The 27,803-nt window shown below is 34.9% G+C and overlaps 4 protein-coding genes across 5 annotated transcripts; 1 reads left to right on the top strand and 3 right to left on the bottom strand.

Moving 5' to 3' along the window:
- Positions 1-2,878: 2,878 nt before the first annotated feature.
- On the top strand, positions 2,879-3,783 carry LOC18051152. Its single transcript, XM_006447688.2, has one exon. It carries the CDS (start codon positions 3,209-3,211, stop codon positions 3,767-3,769), a length of 561 nt encoding a protein of 186 aa, XP_006447751.1. The 5' UTR covers positions 2,879-3,208; the 3' UTR covers positions 3,770-3,783.
- Positions 3,784-3,864: 81 nt separating this feature from the next.
- LOC18051153 (OBERON-like protein) lies at positions 3,865-7,696 on the bottom strand. The gene is given in 4 exon segments (XM_006447689.2): positions 3,865-4,203; positions 4,206-4,706; positions 5,566-6,723; positions 7,519-7,696. Coding segments are annotated over 3 exon segments (1,677 nt in total). The 5' UTR covers positions 6,704-6,723; positions 7,519-7,696; the 3' UTR covers positions 3,865-4,165.
- Positions 7,697-10,649: 2,953 nt separating this feature from the next.
- On the bottom strand, positions 10,650-16,679 carry LOC18052027 (heat shock protein 90-6, mitochondrial). Its single transcript, XM_006447690.2, has 20 exons — positions 16,404-16,679; positions 15,646-15,840; positions 15,491-15,564; positions 15,029-15,154; positions 14,856-14,949; positions 14,682-14,765; positions 14,454-14,597; positions 14,237-14,350; positions 14,094-14,153; positions 13,914-13,988; positions 13,723-13,827; positions 13,157-13,297; positions 12,979-13,071; positions 12,802-12,879; positions 12,423-12,677; positions 12,224-12,326; positions 11,724-11,898; positions 11,537-11,642; positions 11,332-11,421; positions 10,650-11,166 (listed from the first exon to the last, which is right to left on the bottom strand). Exons 1-20 carry the CDS (start codon positions 16,515-16,517, stop codon positions 10,987-10,989), a joined length of 2,406 nt encoding a protein of 801 aa, XP_006447753.1. The 5' UTR covers positions 16,518-16,679; the 3' UTR covers positions 10,650-10,986.
- Positions 16,680-22,934: 6,255 nt separating this feature from the next.
- On the bottom strand, positions 22,935-26,077 carry LOC18052029 (pentatricopeptide repeat-containing protein At5g65560). Of its 2 annotated transcripts, XM_024191749.1 has the most exons (2): positions 23,461-26,077; positions 23,176-23,387 (listed from the first exon to the last, which is right to left on the bottom strand). In XM_024191749.1, the coding sequence occupies exons 1-2, from the start codon at positions 25,846-25,848 to the stop codon at positions 23,265-23,267; spliced, it is 2,511 nt and encodes an 836-aa protein (XP_024047517.1). In that variant the 5' UTR covers positions 25,849-26,077; the 3' UTR covers positions 23,176-23,264. The 2 variants fall into 2 exon arrangements, with proteins under 2 accessions (XP_024047516.1, XP_024047517.1); XM_024191748.1 differs by having other exon boundaries at positions 22,935-26,077.
- Positions 26,078-27,803: the final 1,726 nt, after the last annotated feature.

The following is a 27,803-nucleotide window of genomic DNA, read 5'->3' on the forward strand; positions in this document are numbered from 1 at the left end:
ATTATATAACCAAACAAGCTTCTTTATTTAAATTAATATGTGTGAGTAAAAAAATCACTGCAAAATGAATTTTTTCATTACCATTTTATCTTTGACATCACCGTAGAATTTGAGTTATGATTTATTTATTTTATTTGATTCAAGTCGAGTCGAACTAAACAAATTTAAATTTGAAAAAAATTGATTCGTTTAATAATTGGGTGAATTCAATTTGATTAGCTAAATAAACATATCGAATCCAGGTTTGATGTCATTAATTTGTTTATCCGGTTAAAGTTCGTTTAATAAAAGGGTCATAAATGGATCGAATATTTGATTTATTCGTTTAAGATTCATTTTATTATCCATTTGATTAAATTACTTATTTCCCATTAAATTTTATGCACAAATTTAAATATATGGAGAATAGTTTTGTAATTATAAACTATAATGATAATTGTGTTTGTAAACAAATAAAGATTCAATTCAATTCTATTCTATTTGTTCTTAATTTTACATAAACGAATTGTAAATGAATTCAAATTCAAATCAATTCATTCAACTAAACAAATTAAATGAATATTCATTTAATAAACTCAATTCATTTTAGCTTATTCATTCATTTTGTCGCCTCTAGCATTATCACATGCGGTTTCATAATGGGTAAGAAGCATTTTTTGTCCAAACTTCTCGAAGCTATCCCATCTCCAAGCGATTTTGTCTCACCCTTTGATGAGATAAAATTAAAGGAAAAAAAAAAAAAAAAGAGGCAAATTTTAGAAAGTTGCTTGAGTGTATAAAATATGATAAATATCTAGGTAATGTCTGCGTAATAATAAAGACAAAATGTTAGGTGGGTAGAATGTTTTAATACTTGGGTATTGTTAAAGTAGGGGAAATTTAAAAGTACAAAATGCACATTCCTTGGTGATTAAAGTGCAACATTTTTCACGAACAGAACTAGTTGCAATCTCCAATTATATGCCTTTTTTTTTTTTTTAATTTAGGTTCTGACCCAACCTAATCATATGTATAAAAATATTTTTAGTTTGACCAATAAAAAAAAAAAAAAAAGTGTGCGAATTTGTCTCAAGCTCTAGAACAACTCGGTTGGAACAACCAACTAGCTACTTATTTATTTAAGAATGCTTGAGTTGAACAAGAAAGATGACAATTAATTTTTAATATGTTGTGGTTAGAACCTAGAAGTTTATTTTAAAGTTAATCATGTATTTTAATTTATACGTGTTTGTTGACGTAATTGAATCTTTAAAAGCGCTTAAAATATCAAAGTATTTTTCACTTGATTCATAATGTTTTAATTGCTTCTTGAAAAAGAATTTCCTTACAGAGAAATGCCCATCATATATACTCATTCGAAAGTGTTGCGTGAAAGTACAATAATGCTTTTTGAGAACATTTTCAAACAAGCCCTCGTTATTTTGTTTATGATTAAATTATCCCACTTAATAAACATGGTCCTCCAAGGCTCGAATTATGAAGAATCATTAGTTAAGGGCTGTTTGCTTTTGATTTAATGACTTAATTTCAATCAGTTAACTCGTTAAGTCTGTTTACTTTTTCAATTTAATAAAAAAATTTCAGTCATTAAGTCATTGAGTAACCAAGCCAATAAGTCCTTGATTAACCAAGCCAATCTTCTTAGCTTTTTACTTCATTTTTAAATGTTTGAATGATATCATTAAAATTTTTATCTGAAATATCCCTATCTAATTAATTAATTTTCATTCTCACATAAATAAAATTTCATAATTAACATTATTATCCATTTCTATAACTTGTGATAATATAGTGATAAACTATTATTACTTTTATCTTTTTATTTTCTTCAAATTAGTATTATTTATCTTCATAATTTTTATGAATATTTTTCAAATAAAAACATTATAAACTACAATAAAATTGATTAACATATACCAATTTAAAATATAAAATGGATTTAATTGAACATGATTTATATTATAATAATATATTATCTTATTTAAGTTATTTCAGATGTTTATTATTTATTTAATATTTAGAATTTGTTAGTATACAAATGTAAAAATATTAGTTTTTAGTTTTTTTTTTTTTTAAAGTTAAAAGACAAACAACTAAATATTTGTTTTTACCAATTTAGGAAAAACAAACAAACATATCATTCAGATTTAGATATTTAATTCTATTCAAAATTTATTTTATTTAAAATTTAGACTAATTTAAGTCTATTTAAATTTCTGGTAAAGAAAAAAAAAACACACCAATCTTAGTGTCAACTAAGGACGAGCTTAAGTGACAAAGATAAGAGATGGAAACACATGGGGACAAGGCAATTCACCCAACTAATTTCCAACAACTATTTTGAACTTTCTCATTCATGATCACAAGAATTGATACCAACATGAGTTTGTTGTCCATTACATTTTCATTTTAATGTCTTTTGTTTGTATACTTCCATGTAAAATCTTTGATTGTTAATTAAAACGTTTCATGGCTCAAATGAACTTGGCTGGCATTATTGTGACTAGATATTAAATGTGGGGCATGAAATGGTAACCAGTCCTATTCCGTATAGTGCAATTTGTTTCATTCAACCTCGCGAAGCCTTAAAATAAATGTGAAAAATGGTCCAATACATTAAGAAAATGCCCATATAATCTCTTTGAGGATCATAATATCCAATTCTGCCGCTATGTATGCATGTGGTCTTTTCTATTGGTCTTTGGTCTGTATTCAAAATTTGTGTTCTCAAATTGGATTTGGTTTGTATTTTCTTTTTCTTGTTTTTTTTTTGTCCTTCCGAAGCATGAAGTTGTGATCAAACTATTGAAAAAGATCAGCTTTCGAACTTCAGATGGACCCAATTCAATTTTGGATTATGTATAAGAAAATCCAGAACTTTGGATCATGTTATTAATGTTTGCTAATCGTAACTCACAAGCACAAAAATAACTCAAAAGCATAGGCTGCCAGCAATATTTCTAATCATCAGCTGCTAACCCAACGCTTAGGCATAAAAAAACAGCCTTTTACAGGACCAAATTGGGCACAAGTATTACAGTTTCCTCATGCATGAACTACTTGTCGCCTAAACATGTTGCAACAAAATGCACGCAGCACCTCAACTGCATAAGAACAAACCACCAAGCATCAACGCAAGTTTCTATTAAGGTTGTAAATTCCACTGCAAAAGTCGCCTCCGGCAAATATCAGTTTAAGAAAAACAACAATGGCACTTTGGTTTGGCATCCTTCTTCCACATTTTGTTGTTGTGGGAAAAGCTCAATTCATACATCAAATAAACCAGACTGATTTGGAGACGGCCGTGGCTGAAACGAGAGCAAAATCTTACCATGAGTTTGTAGTTCTTCTCAAGATGATTATCGCAAGCTCGAATCCACTGCAGAGTACAGCTGTAACTTTCTTGATGCCGAACGATGAGAAGCTATCTGAAGTCGTAGCGACTCCAGAGCATCTCCATGATTTCATTCTGAGTCATTCAATTCCCACAGTATTGCTGAACAACAACTTGCTGCATTTCCCCAATGGAACTTTGGTTCCTTCGTCTCAGCCGGGCAGGATGCTCAGCATGACCAACAGTGGAAAATTAGGCACGTATGTGAATAATGCCAGACTTGTTAACTTTAACGTGTGGATGAATTCTCAGCTCAAGAGCCACGGAATTAGCTCTTCGATTACTTGCAACAGCCCTATTTCTTCTTCTCAGTCCATGGCTTCTCTCAACAGGCATGGCCGAGTCTACCAACTTGAAATCCTGTACTACCTATAACTTGAAGATTCAGAGTTCATTTAGGCAACCGCTTTAATGAAGTGAAATAGAAGCGCTTTTATCATCGCAATATCTAACTGTGTGTACATGAAACAAATGGGAACAGATGCATCTATTAAGGACAATGCTTTCTGCAGATCTACGTACAAAAGCAACAGATAAAGAATCAGTTTCCAAATTCCACAAACTTTCACCGATTCTCCACCTTCACTTGTTAAGACACTACAAGGTTAAGGTCAAATGAAGCAAAATAGCATCTCATGCGCATTTCACACTAGTTCACATCGAAGTAACATCTCTAAAGTCATCAAGTTACTCAATGGTACAACATATTATAATCCAATGGTGAATATTCTTCTAACAGTTTGGGTGGCTTAGGGGTGACCATGTCTTAAATCATAAATTAAACTGCATCAACATCTGTGAAGGTTCATTCCACCACCGCTCTGTGATGCACGCGAGCTTTCCTGTAGCTTAATCTTCTCAAACAGATACTGCTTCTCAGCTTCAGCCTCACTCAAGCGAAGTTTCAGATAGCTGCTAGCATATTCTTCTTCTGACTTATCTGTTTTGGCAAGAGCAATCCTCTGCAGTCTCTCGGCCTCTCGCTTAGCTTCGTTGGCTTTAAGTTGGAACATATCAGCCTCAGCTTGTTTAAGCCTCACAATTTTTTCCAGCTCTTCTATCTGTTGCTTCTTTTTTGTTCTCTCCATCTGTAATTCTGTCACTTCACGGGCCTTGTCTTCAAGCTCACGGTCACAAGCATCAAGAGATAAACGAGCTTTCTTAAACATCCTCATCTTCTCATCAGCCACCATTTCCATCTTTCTTATAGCCTCCTGTACAACCTCTGCAATTCGGTTGCATGCCTCGTGTGGAGCAATCAGCCTACCAGCTTCTCCGTTTTCCAGGCTCTTTGGAGAGTCAACCTCAAGCTCTTTATAATAATACCAAGAGACAAAGGAAAGAATAACATACATTAATAATGAACCATATTCTCAAAGCATAGAAAGAGATTTAACATATTAAGAATCTGCTCCAAGTATAGAAGCATCCAAATAAAATCTAAGCCAGATGTCAAATACATTAAAAACTGTATACCACTCCTAAAGAGGCAATGACAAATGATGGAGCCAAAAATAACTTGCATCTAGAAGAAAAACATCTGATACCTCAGATTCAGATTCTGTAAAGTGGATAATGGGACATGCATAAAATTTTGTTGAGTGGTAAGGAAAAGTGCAGTCTATATACATATCAGGATGTCAAAAACAGAAGAGAATATGCCACCATGTCAACTGTTTAACTTGAGATGACAGGAGGTATGCATTTAACTTGAGAAGAGTGGATGTCTGAGTTCTCTTCCTAGCCACCCAGCAAGTTTCTTTTCAGCATGTTGTCATAAAGAATGAAGCATATCAGTATCAACTCATGAAGAAGACATAAAAAGGCGAAACTTGCCCTCCCTCCTTCCATTCCCATTGAAACCACGCAATTCAAGATTCAGATAAAGGAGAAAAGTAAGCTACTACACGTTCACATACAAATAGACGAGTACGTACAGCATGTGCACAGTCAAAAATCCCAAGTCCCAACTCCCAACAGAATAAACACGTCAACTCCAGTGAAAAATGCAGGGGACTATTTTGCCATATCTATTCAATTTCACACCATCTATTTTGCAAGCCAGCACTATTAGAATTTGTACTCACAAAGCAAAATATCAATAATTCATAAATATAAAATATACTCAGCTAACAGGAAAAAAGGAACTAAATCCTTAGTACGGTACATACCTTGGAAAAACAGCAATATTCCTCTGCAGGCCATTGACTCTGGAAGCCCACCCTTCATTTTTTCTAGAAGCTCCTCACACTTCCAATAGAGTTTCCTCCCCCTAGGATCTTCACTTCCACGAAAGATCCTACTAACAAAATCAAGTTCCCTCATAAGAGCTTCGCGGTCCCAGGCTGGAGCACAATGTTGAAATACATCTTTCACCCAGCCCAGCAGCTCAGACGTCCGGTTGCAAGCCCGGCACCTGAAAAGCATCTCAGAGGGACATGCTCCACTTTTGGCAGAAGGGCCCATGCAAATTTGTCCATCACGAATTGCACAGTCTGTGTGAGTCCAATGAGAACACAAATCGCATCCAATCCAACGGCAGGTGTTCACTTCAAAATCAAACTTGTTACAGATTACACACATGCAAAGATTGCAGAAACCATTCCTGTGGGTGCATATTTCACAGGTACAATCATCAGCTGGAAGCTGGGTTTGACATGCTATATTTCTGCACCTCTTGTATACAAAGACCTCAATGAGGGAAGTTTGAGATAGACTAATATTTGGATGCAAAAATGCCTGGATTCCAGAATTTATTGCAACAAGGATTTCCAGCTGTACCCGGTGGGCCCTTATCAATGTCTTTGCTGTTAAATCTGATCTACCCTGAACAAACCTTTGTAGAGTCAAAAACTCTTCCCTCTGATGTGAACCACCATTACATTCAAGAATAGCCCGAAGGCCATTCTTTAGTTCTTCCAGAAACTCTTCAGGAAGACGATGCATCTTTTCCGAGACTACATCAACTCGCTCTCTTGCTATCTCCCGGAGAGATATCTTATCTGCACTTGAAACACGACGAATTACCGATTGTTCAGGGCAGTCAATCTCACTCTTGCCATTCTCCATCTTCTTTCCATTGACAGTGTCAGCAGTAGGCCAAGTTTCCCGTGAGCTGGCACTCTCAGTTGGGGACTCACGAATATTGTCTGAGTTGGATCTGGGTTCCTGTCCATCAGGGGACAGCATGGGGTCGGAAGTCACAAGGGATAGCGAAGTTTGAAGTCCTCCAGATCGTGGCTGCTGACGTGGAGGTAGCATCTTTGATGAAGGTTGGTTGTGTATGTTTGACCCAGACGATGTACCCATCAACTATTCTCTCCTACACTCTGCATATCCCAAATGAAAAAATTCTACTCATTATAAATAACATACAACTTGCAAGAAATCAAGCAAGTTTTTGGAAACAAAATATATACCCAATGGTTAACGGACAGCAACAGCTCTTAGCATGATATCTAAATTGTAACCAACGTTTAAACACACTATAACGTAGGCAGGCATTCCTAATTTTAAATTAGGCAGTGCGTGGTTATAATAGATAAACTATCTGGGCAGTAGCAATCATATGCCCAAATAACAAAATCAATATATATCTATAATTTTATTCAAAAGATGAATCTATAACCTCTCAAACCACAGATTTTTATTTCTTAATTAATTAATTATTATTTTTTTTCAAATGCAACTTTTTTAATTTTAAAAGTAAGTTTTCTACCCATGCAAATATTTCATAAATCAGTATCAGAACAAGCAGTAAAACCAGATCAAGCTAAACGCAGCAAAATAAAAATGAAGAATAAAAGAGCAAACACAAATGAAAATAGATTATTTAATTAATCAATGAACTGAAAACACAGGAGCATCGCCGGATCAAAAAGGAAAATACAAAACACAACGAAACTAACTAAACAAATCTCTAATCGCCTGTTTGGGTTCTGAGAAAACGCAGGAAAACATAAGTTGAAGCTTCTGAATCTAAAATCAGACCGAACAAGCTGCAATGAAATTAACACGGTCAGCTGGGAAAGAAAAGCCAAAATTTCCCTTCACTTTCCTGCGTTTTCCCAGCAACCAAACAGAAAAACTAACAAATCCAGCGGGGAGAAAAAGAGAGCACTCACCAGAGAGGAGAAAACTGAGCTGAAACAACCGATCGTTAGAGAGAACAGATGACAAGAAAGTGATAAAGAATAAGGAGGGCGAATTTTGACCATTTTACCCTCTGAAGCTGGGAGAATTAGGTCCGCTTAACCGACGAAATCCCTGGACAAAAAAGTCAACACGAGTAGACAAATGAAATGTAAGAAGACGGCTGGGCTGCGTGTATTGGTTTTATTTATATATAATTTTTTTTTAATTTTTTAATCAACGATGAGATGACCAGCTAAGCCGGTAGCATTTGGGAGAGTTGACTGGTTTAGCACGTCTCTATTATTTGCGTGGTGACCTGTCATATGACTTTTGTCGGGGTCAGTCAAACGGGCAAATAAATGCCAGGTATCTCCCAAAACGCGTTAAATAAATAAATTAAGTAATAACGGTTATCTGCTCTCCCATTCTTTTTTTTTTTTTTTTAATAATAATAATAATTTGAAGAGCACTACTGCAACTGCAACATTTATTAATTAATGAAGTGTCTGAAGATGATTAATTAATCTGGGAGTATACTAATAATTACCCCCAATATCTCATTTACAAAAGTTAACAGCGGTTTTCTTTTTTCCTTTAGACAGAAGTCCAATTTTGCCCTACCCTATAGATAGAATCTTTACATCTCCATACATGAATCTTCCCTTTTCTTTTTCCCCCTTGAAAGCGTTTACTAAGCAATATTTTCATCAATTTAAAATCAATTTTTTTTTTTTTAATTTTGACTTTAAACAGTGCAATTTTATGATGCTTCAAAGGGTCATGTATGCTATGAAAAATATCATGTATGATATGATCTTGATTCTTGAATGTTTTGTTAAGAAATAATTTTATTGGACTGGTCAAAAAAATTAAAAACAACACAAAAGTTAAAAAAGAAGCCTGCAACCACGTTCTCTTAGATATGACAGAAATCCCGCTGAGATGGATTTTGGAGGATTTTTTCTATTCGGAGAGGTTATATGAACGATTTTATATTTAATTTTTTTTTTTTTGGGAAGGGATGAGAATAGCTTTTTATGCAATTTATTATTCGAAGAAAGGACAAGTATGAGGAAGAATCTCCATCATCTTCACATTTCTCCATTTTAATTTTTAATTTTATTTTTCTAGAATTATTAGTGAACAAATAATAAAATTTAAGTGGTAAATATTAAATATTGGTGTAAATAACAAATATCAAAATATTTATACAAATATTTTAAATATTAGTTAATATAAAAATTTAATGTAATTTAAATTTAACCACAGCCTAAAGCCACCATCCCATAAGTCCACAATCCACAAATCAAACTCTTAAGACAATCTCTCACAGTCGCACTTATCCTTTTAAGTTATTCATGCCATAGTCAGCACCTAGCCTCAGCTCATCCTCATCTCATTATAAGCCAGTAGCACGTTATGATGTCAGAAGTCGAGCAACCTAACTCATCGCTGCATTAGCCAGCAGCCCTGCTTGCGATGTTCGTGGTGCTATAGTCCATGGCCAAGAGGTATCATTGCTTATGGATAGCACTCACATCAATATTGTATAAAAATCACATTATTTAGATTTTGTTTTGAAAATCATTATTTGAATATTATACACGCCAAAAGTTTAATGGAGTAGAATGGAATAAGACTTATTTATGACCATTCTCATTTTATTTTATATATTTTTAAGTTAATATGATTAAATCAAGTATGGAAGTTAAAAAAATATCGGTTGTTTGGGAATCAGAGACCCTTGGAGATCCACTATTATTATTAGGAAAAGAGAGGAGAAACCTCTCGAACAATTTTGATGGGGACGGAGAGGGGATAAAGACATATGCAAAATATCGAGAATGGATACGAAGCTCATTGCCATTCTTGGTTCTCTTCTTCTATCTCACTTCTAAAAAAAAAACAAAAAATCTTTGATTCCTTCACTTGCAGATAATTCCATCACTTAATCTTATTAGAATGCTTTTTGTCATTTATTTTCGCAAGGAATGTGTGAAAAAATATTTTCACAAGCTGTCGAAATTTTTAGAACTTATAATTACGTAAATCTAGAAATAAATATAAAAAGAAGATTAGATTTGTACATAAATATATTTTTAAATAGAAGTTAAGAATATCCGTTTTTTCTTTCAAAGATGCTCTTAAACACAACACAATAACAAAGCAATTTACATGTTTTCACTTAAATTATTTATTTTTAATAAAAATTAATATTAGTCCAGAACACCTTATGCACCAAACACAGAACAACTGATAAATAATGTTACATAGTTTATACTGTAATACTAAAATCCACATTAATACATACCATCTTAATATAATATAGTTTAATAAAATACAATACAATACACGAAACACACTCATAAGAACCTAGATTAGCTATATTATACTAAAAAAAAAAACCTACGACTATTATAATGTCGTCTGTATAACAAAATGCAATGAAAATAGCAAAAAAGAAAAATCTCTAAAATACTGTGTTTGATTACGAAACATTTTTATTTCTGTTTACTTTAAATTCTTCGTATCCCACTCATGGCCCATGTACGTATGATGTATGCAGAAAAAGTTTTGGTGAAAGGCTCACCGCAAACATAACATAATTTTAACAAAAAAGCAATCGCGTCAAAACAAAGTCTTTTTATGGATTCGTAAAATCGTAGTGACGCCTCAATTAGTGATTCGAGAAAAAAAAAATAATAATAATGAAATAAAATTAATATCGAAATTAGGAATTGTTGCTTGGTTTAAAGCTTTTTAAAACTAATATCTGGTTGAATTTGAAATCTTTGTATTTAAAAATTGTGTGAATAGCGGTGAGACGATTGTAACCAAATGGATCATCTTTTTCTTTTGTTTATCAATGAATAGCTCTTTGCTTTGCTGATTTAAATGCCCTCATATTTCTTGAAAAAATAATTCAGTTAATAGTATTTGATATTATACTTATGAGATCAGTGATATCAACGAGATTGATATTCAAATCTTTCATCCTAGAATGTATTGATTTAATCCATCTGCGGGACCATCAGCCCATAGCATGTTGCCGCCAAAAGTAGAAACCCGCATTTCTTCTAGAGAATAGCAGCTAGAAAGATATTCTTTATCCAGAAAAAAATTTCAGTTCAAATGTGGAATGCTTATCTAGAAGTTTTTGCAACTCAATCATGTACGGTGGAATCATCAAAGATTTGACCATAGTTGAGCAGCAAATAAGAAAGACAAAATGGCAAATCTCCTAATGTGGTGGATTATTTATCAATGAACTACGAAAATACAGCCCAAAAGAACCGGACATTATGAGATTGCCAAAGCAAAAGAAATTAAAGTTAGCCTACAAAACCATCCGATAAACAATTACATTCATTACCAATAGCTAACTCCTATTGCCCTTTACTGAAATAATTTATAGAATGCTAAATAAAGGACAGAAAAAGGGAAAAATGTTGAGCTCCTCATTTCTGACCACCGGCTTCTGCTGGCTCGACCACCTCAGCTTCGTAAGTTTGGGAGGTCTGTGATTGGGTTGCTGTTGGATGCTGAACCTCAGCAGCATCTGGAACTGACCATTTACCTTGTAAATTCATGCCTAACATTTCATATATCTTGCTGCCAAGCTCTGCCGGATTCTCAGGCTGCACAAATATAAGATTAGGTTGTAGATCATAGATGACCTTACAAAAAGCATATAATTTGCAAGTTTGGTACATCACTAGTTTAATAGGATGAGGATAAAACAAAGACCAGAGACCAGAGCTGCAAATAATAAGAGAGAGAAAACATATAGCCAAGGTACTCACAGTAAATCCACTAGAGACCAGAGCTGCATCATACAATAAATCTACAACTCGAAGGGCATCATTGTCATCCGGGCAATTTTTGCTTGCAGCCTGCAGTTGAGGGTTAAAAGCAATTAATGCAATCACACTAACCATTGTCAGACTTTTAAAAAGAAGGAAAAAGAAGTGCTGGCAAGTAGATAATTTTTCTTGTTCTTAAACGTACATTCAGGTTTTGAATGATGGGGTGTTCAGGATTAATCTCAAACACTCTTCTTCCTCTCATGAACTCCATACTTGAGGTATCACCAACTGTTTGAGCCTTCATTAACCTACAGGAAAATGAATTCATATTAAGCATGTCCAACAGAAGAATGACTAATCATGCTACCAAAATGGGAAACTAACTTCACCTCTCCATGTTGGCTGACCAACCAAACTTAGCAGAAACCAGAACACAGGGTGATGAGCTCAGACGATTTGAGATTTGAACACTAGCTACTTTGTCACCCAATCGCTTCTTAATCCAATCACAAGTTTGGCCAAACTCTTCCTTCATCACCTTCTCTTTTTCCTCATTCTTTTCACCTGCAATCATTAAATCATAGACATCACAGGACTGCCTCCTGCCAATTAACAAACATGAACAGGTAAAAGAAATATCCTTCCTTATTCCATCAGACATATCACAATGCAATTACATCTACTAAGGCCGACAAATTGAAGTTTGTCTCATAACTAACAGTTCTACATTATCCTAACAATCGCCCACCATGCAAGGTGACTGAACTGGTAAACGATAAGCTCAATATTTTTTCTCCATTAAATAACAAATCCAGAATGCTGGTCTTTTCTTAACCGTCCTCTATACCAGAATCCCGGAGGGGGAAAAAAAGAGTTTCAAGATGCCAACCTAAATCCAAGTCTTCCTTGCTAATGTCGACAAAATTCTTCTCCTTATACGATTTCAGGTTCTGGACCGCAATCTCATCGATGGGATCAACCAAATACAACACCTAAGGCAGTAGACACCAGAAAAAATATTGTTTAGAACATAGCACCAAAGAAAAACAGAACTTCCAAGATCACAACTTCTCAAAGAAATTGCATGCCTCAAGATCCTTCTCCAAAAGTTTCTCAAGGAAAGGTGTGTTCCGAGCACTGGCGACACTGTCGGCAGCAATGAAATAGATGTCTTTCTGTTCAGGTTTCATGTTCTCAACATACTCATCCAAGCTTATCATCTCATCTTCACTCTGGGAAGAGAAAAATCGAAGCAATGGCGCAAGCCGCTTGTGATTTTCACGATCATCTATGCATCCCATTTTCAAGTATTTGCCAAAGTTCTCCCAGAACTTCTCATAATCCTGCAACAGAATGTAATATTGAGATTACAAATTAAAAAAGAAAAAGAATACCATCCTACATTTTAACTGAATTTTATGAATCATTAAAGATGTAGGTAACAATCTAGTGATATTAGATACATACAGCTCTGTTCTCGCTCATGGATATTCCCAGAATCATGTCAAAGGCCTTTCGAACCAAGCGTTTCCTCATAATACGTACCTTTAGGGGACAACATCAAAGAAAAGTTAGAGACACGGGTAATAACAAATTCATCCTCTCCTAAGATCTACAAGAGGGAAAAAAACTGGTAGTACGTACGATGCGACTTTCTTGAAGAATCTCACGTGATACATTGAGAGGAAGATCATTTGAATCCACCACACCCTTCACGAAGCTAAGATATCGAGGGAACTATTCAACCAACAATGAAACAAGTCAGTTACACCTCATGCTTACCCCACTGCAATATGTATATTTTAAAAGAAAATCCGCTTACCAATTCTCCATCAAAATCATCTGAAATAAACACCCGTTTCACATAGAGTCTAATGTTTTTAGTCTTGGGATTGATCAAGTCATCCTTCCCCATAGGAGCAACAGCTGGTACATAAAGAATGGACCTGAACTCCACCTCACCCTGCATAATCAACAGTAATCAACTGGGGGAACAGCAATTTTGTAAAATGACTGTATAATTCTCATCAGAGTGAATTCAACAAGATAATTATCGAAGAAGACATAGATTTTTCCTTTCCTTTCCTTTCAAATTAGGACAACTGTTGAGTTTTATCCTTGAGATGTAGTAGTGATTCAAAGGTAATAATGTAGTTGCAAGTAAATTTTAGAAGCAGACATGAAGAAAATAAAGTGGTTAATTAATGGCAGGAATTACAACATGCATAGTAATCTTCCAGATTCTATCATACATGTCTAACCTTTATTATAACCACTGCCATGAAGTGTGATAATGGGAACAGACCCAAGTAACACGTGGAAAGTCCAGCAAGATAGGCGAAGATTGCAAAATGAATCTAATCAAATGTGCATAAGCATTATGATTACCTCTGTTGTAAAGTGTGACGATGCCAATGGATCCAAGTATTCGTTAAAGGTTTTCTTATAAAATTCATTGTATTCTTCGGTAGTAACTTCCTTGGGGTTGCGAAGCTGCACAAATTTTTAGCGAAGTTAAAGATAATGTGTGCATCACAAAATCATTATGGACATCAAACTATGACTATCTTAAAACTCACCCAGATTGGCTGAGTCTCATTAGTGAGCTCCCAGTCCCAGTACCTCTCAACAACAGTCTTGGTTTTCTTTTTCTTCTGTTACGGTCATGAACCAATTACGCATAAGTTGCTCCTGAAAGTTCTAGAGTTCCGGACATATAGAAAAAGAATAAACAATTAAACAAATTATATGATGCTAACCTCAGCAGTCTCGTCTTGCTTATCCTTATTGGTTTCAGCTGGATCCTCATCAACCTCAACCTATATGGAAGGTTAAAGGTCTCATCAGTAACAATCCCACAGATAGATTACTTCACGCAAAAGGAAATTAGTTGTTATCATACCTCTTTAGTGTATCCCTTTTCCTGCCAAGTGTATATTGGGAATGAAACGAACTGTGAATAGTTTTTCACTAGCTTTTGAATCCGTTCCGGGTGTGCAAAACCCTTGTCATCATGCTGAGAGTTGGCAGAAAATGAAAAACAAATATGGTAAGCTTTCAAATAAAAGAATCAAAATAAAAGGGGAAACAGACCACTTAAGAAAAACTATTTAAGTGACCTTAAGATATAATGTGAGACGTGTTCCTCTAGGAAGGAGCTTTTCTGGGTTTGTCTCCTCACGAATTGTGTAGGAGCTAGCGTTGGCCTCACCTTCCCAAACATATTGTTTATCAGATTTTGGACTTTTTGTCTCGACAACGACCTTTCAATATCAAAAGGTACATAAGTAAAAGGCAGTGCAAGAACTAGATTTACTAGCTGAAAAATATGGAAGATTTAAGCATACCCGATCAGAAACCAAGAAAGCAGAGTAAAAGCCTACACCAAATTGACCAATTAAATTGCTATCCCCACCAGCATCTTTGCTATCCTGTTAAATAAAATAATTTCTCAAAATCCATCAATAAACGCAATACAAGTACTTAATTTGTTCAGTATATACTCGGTTCAATTGTTAGACCTTCATTGCTTTGAGGAACTTTGCTGTTCCACTTTGTGCAATAGTTCCAAGACAGTCAACAAGATCTTGCTGAGTCATACCAATGCCAGAATCACTGCATCAAATGCATAGTAACGGATGACATTATCAATATAGGGAAAAAAATGTCATAAACCAAACCACACTAGGCATACGTGATAGTGATAATGCCATTATCTTTATCTGTTTGGATGCGGATATCAAGATCAACTGCATCCTTCAACAGCTCAGGCTCAGTAACACCAAGATACCGCAACTTGTCCAAGGCATCACTTGCATTGCTGTAAACACCAATCACAAGATTTACAAATCAGATGCTGGGGACAGCAGTATCGTGCAATTGAAACCAAAAAGTAAGTTTATCGATTTGGAATGCTCAAAGCAAGATGATGTAGTGCTATAATATCACCCTTTTAAACCAAAGGTACTATAATTACTACAAAAACAATTACATAACTTTACCACTGCAGTTAGATAGCAGAAATGATAAAAGAAACCATAATATTAGCTTTCATTAACCAGACCCCAAAACTCGAGAAAACAAAAGCAGGAAAAAACTGTTTGTAGAAGCGGGCATTACTTATACAAAATTATAAATATACAAAATCAGAATATACCTAATAAGCTCCCGCAGGAACACTTCTTTGTTGCTGTACAGGCTGTTGACAATAAGGTCCATCAGACGACTAACCTGCCACCAGGCATAATAAATTAAAAAAACACCAAGAGTCATCAACCATTTAAATGAAAACCCCAAGTGCAAATAGCATACCTCTGCTTGATACTCGTATTTCTCGAGTGGAGGCGGCGGTGGGGAAGATGCATCAGATGCTGCAGTTGACTCATAACGATTGCCCAAAAAGAAGCCATTTTTATTCAAGTTCAATGCTGCTGAAGACTGGGAAGTATTACACCTCCCAGAGGCCAGCACCGAGTACCATCTAGTTTTGGCATCAGTTTCCACCACCTGCAAACGGTCAAAGGAACATATCAAATGTTTCTGATACCGAGATAATCCATAAGCTCTTATAGTAAAAATTTGTTTACAATATAGTCCCCAAAATATATCCCTTTAAATAAAAATGCAAACCCACAAGCCATTGTATCATACAAAATACTTGGCTTTCAAGTTAGTGGCACTACAAGCCAACGAGTAACATAAAAAGCAGAGCCAAGTAAAATCATCCAGATGAATCATTGTACGGATTTTTCTTTTCTTTATATAGAAAAGAGTCTTTCAAATAACTGAAATCAATAGTCCTTATAATACTTTGGAAGAGATTTCTATATATTATGTAACGTCTGAATATAATAGATTATTAATAGACAAAGACTGATTTTTTAAAATGCTGCATAGACGTTTATCCATAAAGCACCTACTGGTTACAGTAGGAGTAGTAGTTCAAGTTCTTTTTAGAGAAGCACTTGATCAATCCTTTTTCAAAAAGCGCTTCTGTACTCTTAATCAAAACTAGAATTTCTGTCTTCAACGAACATAAAATAATTCGAAATACAGCAAAAACACGTTACCGAATCGCCGGAGCAAGTGGCGGAGAAAATCGGCGTCGCGATGGCATGTATGTTGTAACGAGCGCCGTCATGGCGCAAGAGAGCGGAAGCCGAGCGCCTGCCGAGCCTGTACATGATCGAAAAGGTTCGACGGAGAGTTTAATTCGTGCGTCTTGTAAGCGTGCTCAGTAAAAACGACGAACGATGACTCAGTTTATAAAAGCTAGTGGTGGTGTTCTAAAGTTTAAGTAGGGTTTTTGATAAGGGGTTTACGGAAGCTTCTGGAGATGGCGCTGGTTTTCGTATTCCCCGAAATTAACGATAAGCTGTTTGGGTATTTTGGTCTTTTCTAAATTATTTGTTTGGGTTATTATCAAAACTATCCCTGTGCTTGTGAAAATAACTAGTGTAGAAATTTATTTACTAGTAATGTCATATGATCCCTACAAATTGTTTCTTCTTGTGTGTGTTACCCAAAAATGAGAGTTATAAAGGTAAATCATCAATTTATATTTACCATGGAGGAATCAAATACGTTTTTCATACTATAACTATTTTGTTATTATAAAAAAAATAAATAAAAATTTTCTCTCTTTTTATTTAAAACATAAGATCTAATTAGGTGCATGCAGCCGCACACGTTATTATATGCGATGAACCACGTATCACTTGATTATTGATTAGACTATTAAATAGTAATCAATAATCAAGCCAATCAATAATCAGGTGATAAGTGACCTATCGCGCACTTGATCATTCTTCTTTAAAATATTATATCAACATAACTTAAATCTCCTTCCATTTATATGAGTGTAATTAAAATCATATGCCTTTTGTCTAGTGCAAGAGATTTTATTAATTGAATAACTAATCTATATGAATCTAATATTCTATCTTCATTCTTCATGTTTTGTCTAGTGTATTAAACGATAAGTTCTAATTTGACATGATTGAATACTGATTCAATTTTAGAGTAATTTGTTATTTCAAAATTTATAATGTCAATTTGATAATAACCTTCTCTTGAAGGATTTAGATCTCCAGTGGAGTTGAAGCCCAATTTCAATAAATTTACTTTTTGACTTTTAACCCCCGCGTGCAGTTCACTGGAAGTCAAATCGCGTAAACCTTGAAAAACAACTATCTTTTTTTTTTTTTCTTTTCTTCAAAGGGGGAAAAAAGACAAAAAAAGAAAAAGAAAGAACAACCATCTAGTTTGTTTAACGTTAACGTGTCTTGCACTTCGTTGGTTTTACATAATTGGTATACGTTGACGATTTCTGACCCTTGAATCTTCTAGTCTCCAAACTACTCTCTTTCTTCTTCTTTTTTTTCCCCACTCCTGAAAGGGATAGGACTCGGGACGTCGTCCTTGTAATCCCTATTTCTCCCTAACTCTCTCTCTCTCTATATATATAAAATATTAGGAAGAATGTCAGTAAAAAAAAAAAAAAAATTACACACACATATATCATTCTGAGGAAATTTTTATTTTGTTAAAGTAAGGATGTTAATAAAAAAATAAAAAAACACATATTTTATTATACTAACAGACAAAAGAATACAATTTTTAATGTATTAAAATATATATTTTTTGTATTTTATTGATATTCTCACTTTAATAAAGTAAAGATGTCCCCATATGCGAACTTTTTTTTTTCTTTAATATAGAGACATCGTCACAATTCATTATAAAGTTATATGGTTTAATAGCATATTTGCACTAATTTTAATAGCACATCTGCATGAAAAAAATGAGGACACTCAAACCTAAGAAAGACTCTCTCCCTCTCTCTCTCTCTTTATATTTAATACAAAAATTTATTAATGCTTATATTAGATATTTACTGGACCACCTGAATTAAGTTTATTTTAACGCAGTCCAGATTTCTATCATAAGAAAATATTGTAATGAAATCTACTCTACTTATAAACCAGTTTACAGAAATGTTTATATTTAATTTTTGACGAGAGAAGAACGTGAGGACATGGTCTATTCTATAAAATTTAAAGACATTTACAATTTGGTTGTTCCACTTTTAAATTAATCTCACTTGTTTTCATAATTAAATAATAAAAACATAATTAAAAGACCAAATACAATTTTAGAAACCCTAACCACCCCCCACCACCATTATCACCACATTAAACCATTGCACCCCTAACCTTTAGCCGCTGATTAACCCTACCAACAAATTTCCCAATGGCCACTGGATTATTTATTTGAATTGATTTTAACGGGATTGATATTTAGTATGAAAATCCAAAAAAAAAAAAAAAATCAAATGAAAATAAATAAAGAATAATTTCCGTATAGGAATCAAGAAATTATAAATTAACAAGAATAAATGATAAATAATGAAATTGGGCTAACAATGAAATGAAATGAAAGATAAAGAATGTTAGCTTGAGGTGGCGATAATAGTGGTGGAAGGTGGTTAGAGTTTTTGGAATTATTTTTATTTTTAATTATATTTTTATCTTTAAAAAAAAAAGATAATTTCAGAATTAAGTGAGATTATTATATGATGGGAGCTAGCGAGTGAGTTTGAGGGGACCCCTCAAATACACAACATAGAATTTTTAATTTTCGTTTATAAGTTTTAATTAATGAAAATCATCGAGCTTTGTTAAAATTTCGACCAAATATAATGTTTTATTTGATTTGTAAAATTTTTAATCTGTTTGGTCGGACTTTTGTCATTAACCCAAAAGAACAAAAGAGAAAAGACCTAACTTCCTATCATTTAAATCTTTACAAAAGAGAAAAAAGATTCACAAACAGACTTAACACTGAATCATGGATGGGACACACAAGCAATGAGGAATCCAGAGCCTCCGTATAATTATCCACCCAATAATGAAATGTTTTACATACATCACCAAAAATTAAAAAGGTTGCATCATAAATAAAAAAACACAAGCAAGAAGCCAAAGCAAAAGCAACGTTGTAGTTGCAGAATGTAGACCACAAGCACCTGAGAACCAACCGCACCACGAAAGAAACAACACAACGCAAGCTTACAAATCAAAACCAACCCACACGGCATGGTTCCTAAGCAACAATCAAGTCTGAACAATTTATAGAAACGAGATTCCATGAACAGGAAATCTCTTCCATTATGTCCTTTTATTCTTGTACAGAAGCAGCATTGGCAAATCAGAATCTCACATCACACCAAACAAGCATATGGTTCAAAGATAATAACAATTCTTTCAATATCTCCTGGCTGTAAAGTGAATAACGTTTACGTGCAATTTGATCATGTGACTGAAGCAATCTCATTTACATTATGTGAAGATTGATGACAACTTTTATAGGTGTTGGAAGAAAAAACACACAGAAGGCCATTTTGAATTTTGGGTTACCATGAACGTGTAATTACAGCAGGATACGAACACAAGGAAATATAATATGTTTATAAACATTAGTTATATTACTCATTCATTTCTTACAGCCAACACAGAGGAAGAAGATGATGATACGGAGAACCTAATACAAAGATAGGTAAGTTGTTCATTTTTCTACAGATGAAGAGAAGTATCAACATCAGAATGATCAAAATTTCTCGATGTGCTTGGAGTGGCAGCACCATTAGGCCATAAGCTTGCCGAGGCTGGACTGGTCGTGGCTTGGAAATCGGCATGCTTTCCCTGAGAGCTAAGTCCTAGGGAGAGTGAGTGATCCTCAAGAGCTGGCCTATGACTATGAGGCAGAATCGTCTCTTGCGGGAAAGATGGTTTGTTACGGTCAAAACGCATAGCCAAAGCTGCCTGATCGGAATCCGAAAACAGTTTTAACAGATCTTTCTCCTCTCTCTTTTCTCTCTCTCTCTCAAGCTGTCTAAACCTCTCTTGCAAAAGGGCAATAGAGGAGCTGACCGCGGTGGAATCACCACTCTGCCTACCCATTAGAGGAGAGCCTAACTGCTGGAGATTACCTGATAGGTGAGAGCTATTCTTGGTTTCTCGAGGGCTACATTTGCTTATATATACATATATGTATATATAGTAAGCAGTCGTGTCCTGTTCATCACCAATTTATGCTTTTTTTCTGTTTTCTTATTGATTATAGCTGATGTAATATAATTGGGAATCGGCTACTATTCAAGATTATCCAAGAAGAAGAGTTTGAAAAGCTAGTCTAGAGAGGGCTGGGTTGGTGGATGTGTAGGCAAAAGGACTTTTTGAAAGAAGATGAGTGCGAAAGCTAAACTCCAAAACAAAATGGAGTGTAGCACTTGGAAGTTGCTTTGAGGAGAATAAACGATTAGGTAATGCAGTGTCGGCTTCAAAGAATATGGTGCATTTATATGATGTGTTTTGAGAAGATATCATATTATTATTATTATCATTATTCTTTCCCTGTTTTCAACTCAGTTTGTTCCTATTCTTTTGCCTTTGAGTAGTGAAGTTTTTGGTAGGTGGGTATGGGGAAATTGACAAGAATAAGAAAGAACATTTTGGAGTTTTATGTTTTTAAATGGACTTTCATATGGTGGAAAGAGAAAGAAAACCCACCAACATCACCACTTTCTCTCTGTATCTTTCAGGCCTAGATAGTATGTTCCATCAATTTCTCCCATTAAAAGTTCTATACTTAATTAACGGAATCAATATAGTTTAACATTACCAGCCAACTCAATTTCACATGTTCTTATTCTAACATTTGATGGAGAACTTGCCTAATCATGATAATAATTATGTAGATAAGCTATTAAATAGTACATTCTATTCTATTTTATTTACAAAAAAATATATATATATTGAATAGAGCAAGTGTATAGTTTTTATGCTCGGTATTCATATCAGTGAACATGTGTGAAGCCACTAACCATTTTTATTTTCTTGTGCAACAAACAATCGTAAGCATACACCTGGTAGCAACATGTCCTCTACGAAATAATCCAAGAAAATCCTCAAATTCAGCTTCTAATGAATATTAAAACCAGAACAAGTCAAGGCAAGCTCTTGCCGTGCTGTGATAACTTGTACTTTTCTGGATGTTGTGATTCATCTTCAACAGCTTGCACCCAACAACATTACCAATTTTAGTCAACCCCGGCGTGAACTATTGCCTTTGACCCTTTGGGGCAATTTATAGCCATTGCCAAATAACTGTTTTTTCCCGTGAGCATTGGCATTTACAAGAAAATAACCTTGTATATTTAACAAGGGTTTCATTTCTTTAGATTTTTCATAGCAGGGCAAACATCGGATCAATTTAAAGACATGCGCACAAACAAGCTAATTTATCTAGCCGACGTTGCATATAATTCAACCCTCAGTTCTGCCTGACTCATATATGCATGGAAGTTTAACAATGTCACATGGCTGTTAAATGATAATTTTGTTGGCTTACATTGCATTTATTGTGATTCACAGATTTACAAAGAACTGTGTTTGACAGGAAAAAACGACATATAAACTCTAGCAGCCATTAGATGATTATCTTCCTCAACATTGTGTTAAAAAGGACCTGGGAACTTTGGTCACATTCAAAGACAAGTAAACAGAACCCACAGGGTAAATTGCAGAATTGTGTTTTCTGTAACTCATTGGATTTGGATGAAGGATGATCCAAAAATTAACCAAAGAGCATTATGGGAAAGATAAAGCAGCTAGGATTTGGTTGGTGGCTGATCCAAAAATTATAAAGTAACAGGAAGGCAGCTTATTTGTTACTCATGTACAAGATCAAATTCCACAAGCAATTACATGGTAAAAATTTTGTATATTTTATTGAAAAGTATTGGTAATTGGAAAAATAAAGAATGACCGTTTCATGCCGTATATAACCGCAGTATGATCTTTTTGGCGTTATATATTGTGCACCTTAAGGATTGGTACCAGGAACAGCTGAGAGGGGAACAATTAAAGCTGCACAGTCAAAACCTGAGGAGAAAAAAAAAAAAAACAAGCATGGTCAAATTCCCACGTCTATATGATTTACAGATACTATCTCTAATTCTATAGCATACAAATTTGGGTGTAAATCAGTCAAAAGCATTTCCACATAGCTATTGCATGATGCACATACAGGGTATATGATTATAGAAATCAAATCACTCTGTTGTAGTAACAGTGGGTCCCACTGAAGACCAAATTACAAAATTCAAACTCAGTAAGTTTTGCAACTTAACATGTCAAACAACCAGTAATTCATAAAAAATGATCAGAAGAAGTTGAAGAGAAGTTTGATCCATGGCCAAAGTAAAAAGAGCAAAGCAACAAATAATTAACTAATAGCATATGTTTTCACAACAAGGGTTCAGCTATATGCAAGTATATTTCTATATTTACCCAATAAGGCAATAACCAAGCATTTTCTCTTTTACCTGAATATTACTGGCTTCAGATAGTATGCCAAAAACTTCTCTATACTGTCATTTCTATGCAACCCAGCTTCAGGCTTGGGAAAGTCAAGGATAACTTTTTCTGGTGCAATATGAAACAAAAATAGTCATCAGAAATTAAGCTGACAAGATACCAGATATGGAAATGCAGCAGTATTTTAATCAGTAACAAAAGTTAATAACATCATCTGCTCACCATTTATCAGATAACATCACAAGGTAATGACAGCTCCAAAATCTATATACACCTTGCCCCCAGAAAATTTTACATCCAGGTCAGAGTATCAGCAAGGTTTATTTTACAGGTATACCCTTACTCTTTAGGAAACAATGCATTTTGTCTGTCCTGATGATATTGAAGGAAAGCTCTCGTTAACTCGCTTAACAAGATGATCAGTGTCAATTGATTTGTCAACTTTGGAAAGTTCATTGGCCAAGATAACGTATGTCTGTAGATTGATACAGCAATTTCTAGATTCCATTATGTGCAAAAACTTCAAGCAAAGATCTGGCAGCCCTTTCGTCACTAACCCATCAACCAAAACTGTCCACACAATCTCATCAGTATTCCATTGCTTATCAAGCATGCTCTCAAAAAAATGCTGAGCTTCTTGCGTGCGAGATGCTCTGCAGAGAGCAGAGATAAGTGCTGCATAAATTGACAAGTGAGGCTCTAGACCACTGATTCCCATCAAGTTAAAAATTTCCAGAGCAGAGTCTACCTCTAAATTTCTACAATGAGCAACTAAAAGAGAGTAATAGATCGCTCTGTCAGGACAGAAGCCTTTTTCTTTCATAATTTCTACCAATTGATCTGCCTCGTAAGATCTGCCTTCCCTACAGAGGCCACAAATTAAAGTACTATATGTATCAACTGTAGGTTCACATCCATACTCTGGCAATCTAGATAAAAGATTACACATCAATTCAAGATTACCAACTTTCCCGTATGAGCTGCAACCATAAACAACATCATTCTGGGCCACAACTTTTTCAGTGAGAATTTGGGATTCTTTTTGCAACCCCTTCAACAACACACCATATGTTCTGTAGTTGGGTTTGCACCCCATGCCAACCATCTCCTGAAGAAGCAAGAATGCATGATCCAGCCTACCAAGCGTAACAAAACCATCCATTAGTGAGGTAAATGTAACCTGATCAGGGGCCAATCCTTTTTTCTCCATTTCTTCAAGTAATTTCTTTGCATCATAAGCCTTGCCCTCTTGACATAAGCCATGAATAAGAGAACTATAGGTGTGTAGATTTGGCAAGCAATTCTTTCTCTCCATTTCATGGAAAATCTTAAATGCAAGATTGGTACCACCATTCTTACAAAGCCCATCAATCAAAGACGTATAGGTAATGACATTTGGCAGTAATCCTTGTTCTGCCATCTTCCCACATAATTTCTCAGCTTCCAGTAGCCGGTTATCTTTGGACAAACCATTTATTATGGCATTGTAAGTTTCAATTTTGGGCCGGCAATTGTTCTGCTCCATCTTTTCAAATAAGGACAAGGCAACATCAATCTTCCCCTCCTTAAAATAACCATCAATCATAGCAGTATAGTTTACTTGATTTGGACTTAAACCCCGTTCCACCATCTCACTGAAGAGTCTCGAGGCTGAATCCAGCTTATCACCCTTGCAAAACCCTGAAATCAGTTCAGAATAAGTCCACTCATCTGGTGCACATCCACTCTCCTTCATTATATCCAATAATCTCTTAGCATTGTTTAGATTCCCCATTTTGAGGTATCCACCAATGAGAGTATTATATGTAATCACAGTAGGAGGGGGCCCAGCTTTAGTCATTTTATTGAAAAGGACCATAGCCTTGTCCATGTCACCTACCGAGCAGAGTCCCTTCAAAATTTCATTATATGTTTTCACATTTGGCTTACCATGCACCTCAATCCAAGAAAAGATCTTCAAAGCATTGTCAAATCTTCGACCCGTGCACAAAGCATTTATCAAAGCATTGTACGTAACTGTATTAGGGATTAAACCAACCTTCAGCATTTTGTGGTACAACCCAACTGCAACTTCAAGTTTCCCTGCTTTAGCCAATCCAGTAATCAATGCAGTGTATGTTTGCACATTTGGATTACAACATCTTTTTTTCATACTCCCGAAAAGCTCAATTGCCTCATTCACACGCCCAACCTCACACAGTGAAGAAATCGGAACAGTATAAGTAAAAACTGTTGGTTCAATCTCCATCTCAATCATTTCTTCAAACATGTCAAGCCCCTCATCAATTCTCCCCTCATTACATAACCCATTAATCAAATTGGAATATGTACCTGCATTAGGACTACAACCCTCCTTTACCATTCTATCTAAAACCTCAAATGCTCTATCCAAATTATGGTTCCTACAATGGCCTAAAATCAATGAAGTATACGTAAACGTGTCCGGGCACATATCATACTGATATATCTTACTGAAAATCAGCTCAGCCTCATTAATCTTCCCTTTATTACACAACATATTAATCATAGCATTAAATGTCAATAAACTAGGTCTAACCTCATCATACAACATCTGGCTATATACAATTTTAGCTAAATCAATCATATCAAACTTGCTCAATTGAATCAAAAGAGTGTTGAAACTATACAAAGTAAACCGAAAGCCAGCATTCCCATTCAATTCAATCAAAAACTCAAATACCCTCTTCAATTCCTCCTCATTTCTACAAGCTTTAATCATCAAAATCCTCACGTGATCAGCAGGATCAAAGTTTCGATCATGAACAAGCCTATTCAACATCGAAACAAAACAGCCCATATCGTGTTTGTAAAAACGCCGCTTGGAAATCCAGTAAAAGAACTGCAAAACAACATCCGTATTTTGATGGGTATTGATGATATTCGAGACATGGTGAGGTCTGAGCTTGGCGCTCAAGTGATTCAGTTCAGGGTTCTTCTTCCATTGAAGATTAGACAAAATTTCACAAACTCTAGTGACCAAGTTTGGGAACTGACTTCTGGGTAAATAGTGATTGGGTCCCGAAGAAAATGTGAGAAAATTAAATGGGGGCAATGATAAATGGAGTTGTTTGAGGCGAAATGGAGGTGTGTTTCTAAGTAGGGGCTTTAGCAACATTGCTTGTACTGATGTGCGTTCATGTGTTGCTGGTGCTGGTGCCGCCGCTGGTGCTTTAAAAATCTAGAGATTGGGGAAGTTTGGGTGATGGGGGTGAGTGGACTCGGTGAGTTGGTGAACGTGGTCATTGATCAACCATAGCCGTGGGGAAAACAAATAGTAATGCCCGTAATAGCCAAGCTGATTCGGTCATTATGTCATTGAATTGGTGACTTTTTACTTGAAACTCATTTAGGGTTACCCAGTATTTTTTAGTATAATTTGTTTGTTGTCTATTTAATCTTATTTTTGGATAATACTTTTTCAAAAAAATTATTTTGAAATAATACTTTTCAACGTTTTGATTAGAATCCTCAGTATTAATTAGTTGTCGTGTAGGGTTTCTCTCAGCTATAATTATTTTAACTTACAATTAAGTAAAATAATGTATAGATGAATAATAGGATAGTAAAAAAGGAGACTCAGTTATACAACTTTGGTGATGAATAATTATCAATTAAAAGCCTAGGGCACTTACAATGAATGACCGCGTAATTATAATCTTCAAGAAAAAAAAAAAGTAGAATAAATTTAAAAAAAAATTGAAGAAATGTGAAGAAAATAAAAATCCCTAAAATATCCATTGATACTTTTTTTTTTAAGTCTGTTATACATAAATATTACTGACATTACATCAGACATTACAATTAATATTTACAATCATACTATATAATCGGGACCACCATCATACATTGACACACTGAAGTATATGCCCAAATATTTTAAACCCTCTCTAATATTCGAGGGGTGCCTGCTCCACTCACATTCATAAGGGAGAGACTGTCTCTACTCAATTAATTGATAATTGAAGAAGAACTGAAATTAACCTCCATAATGCTTTTATAGAAGCTCGAACCCCTGCTCTCAACATTGTAAGTGTAAGGCTTCTCCCATTATACCAAAGGCCCATTGGTTAAAATGTCCATTGATACTTTTTTTTTTTTTTAGACTGATTAATCATCAGATTACTGCATTACACAGATATTTACAACAACTGTTTATTGTAGCAGAGGTATTACACTGATATTTACAATCAGATATACATGATTGGGACTTACATTATTACAATGAATTCTATGAAGTACATGCCCAATACAAATAACCCCTCACAGGAGAAGATGTCCATACTCCACTTGCATTTCGCAAGGAAGAAGGATATAAAGAACATTTAGCCCCCACAATACTTTTGTGGGGGCTAAAACCGCTGCCCTCACAATGCTTGTGAGGGCAGCAGCCCACCACTTCGGCCAAGGCCGAAGTGGCAAATGTCCATTGATACTAAATGCACGTAATTGGCACCAAGCGTAGCTGGTGATGTATCCTTGCTTACAAGCTACTAATAATAGATAGCCTTAGATCTCATAACACAAAAATTGGATAAGTTGGGCCATGATGAATGATATCGGTAGAGCACATCATTTTTTTTTTAAATAGGAAATTTACCTATTTAGTCAGTTTAATAAATTATTATCAAAATTAATTATAAAATAATTTTTTTTACTATAATAGCCACTTCCACCCATTTTTGACTAAATTATTATTACACCCGTTTTTTTTTTTTTAATTAAATTATCATTAAACAAACTTGATTGGTTGCAGGCGATGGAAGTCATCGACCGTGTTGGTTAATTACGGACGATGGCTTGTGAGTGATTGGAGCTATCGTCCGCGTTGGCTGCAAAATGATAATATTTCATTAGAATTCAAATAACAATAGTACGTACATGCGCGGAGATAGATTTGCGCACTTGAGGTATCAAAAGAAGGTGCCTTGATTTGTAGTTATACAAAATTAACAAATTTGAGCTTCATTTATAGTTATACAAAATTAACCGTAGTTAGTCTTTCTAACTGATCGTACTGGAACAAATCTACCGCAATGCCTAATCTATAGTGTCTAATTTTCCAGATTTGGA

This window comes from Citrus clementina, unplaced genomic scaffold (assembly GCF_000493195.1).
Source record: "Citrus clementina cultivar Clemenules unplaced genomic scaffold, Citrus_clementina_v1.0 scaffold_2, whole genome shotgun sequence".
Taxonomy (NCBI): Eukaryota; Viridiplantae; Streptophyta; class Magnoliopsida; order Sapindales; family Rutaceae; genus Citrus; species Citrus x clementina.

Coding starts and splice junctions, on each gene's coding strand:
- LOC18052029 (XM_024191748.1), bottom strand. CDS start 25,848: ATGTTGCTAAAGCCCCTACTTAGAAACACACCTCCATTTCGCCTCAAA.
- LOC18051152 (XM_006447688.2), top strand. CDS start 3,209: ATGGCACTTTGGTTTGGCATCCTTCTTCCACATTTTGTTGTTGTGGGA.
- LOC18052027 (XM_006447690.2), bottom strand. CDS start 16,517: ATGTACAGGCTCGGCAGGCGCTCGGCTTCCGCTCTCTTGCGCCATGAC. Junction 11,899..12,223: donor CAAGGAAGACTTGGATTTAG/GTTGGCATCTTG, acceptor TAATGATTGCAG/GTGAAAAGAATGAGGAAAAA. Junction 11,422..11,536: donor CCATCATTCAAAACCTGAAT/GTACGTTTAAGA, acceptor CCTCAACTGCAG/GCTGCAAGCAAAAATTGCCC.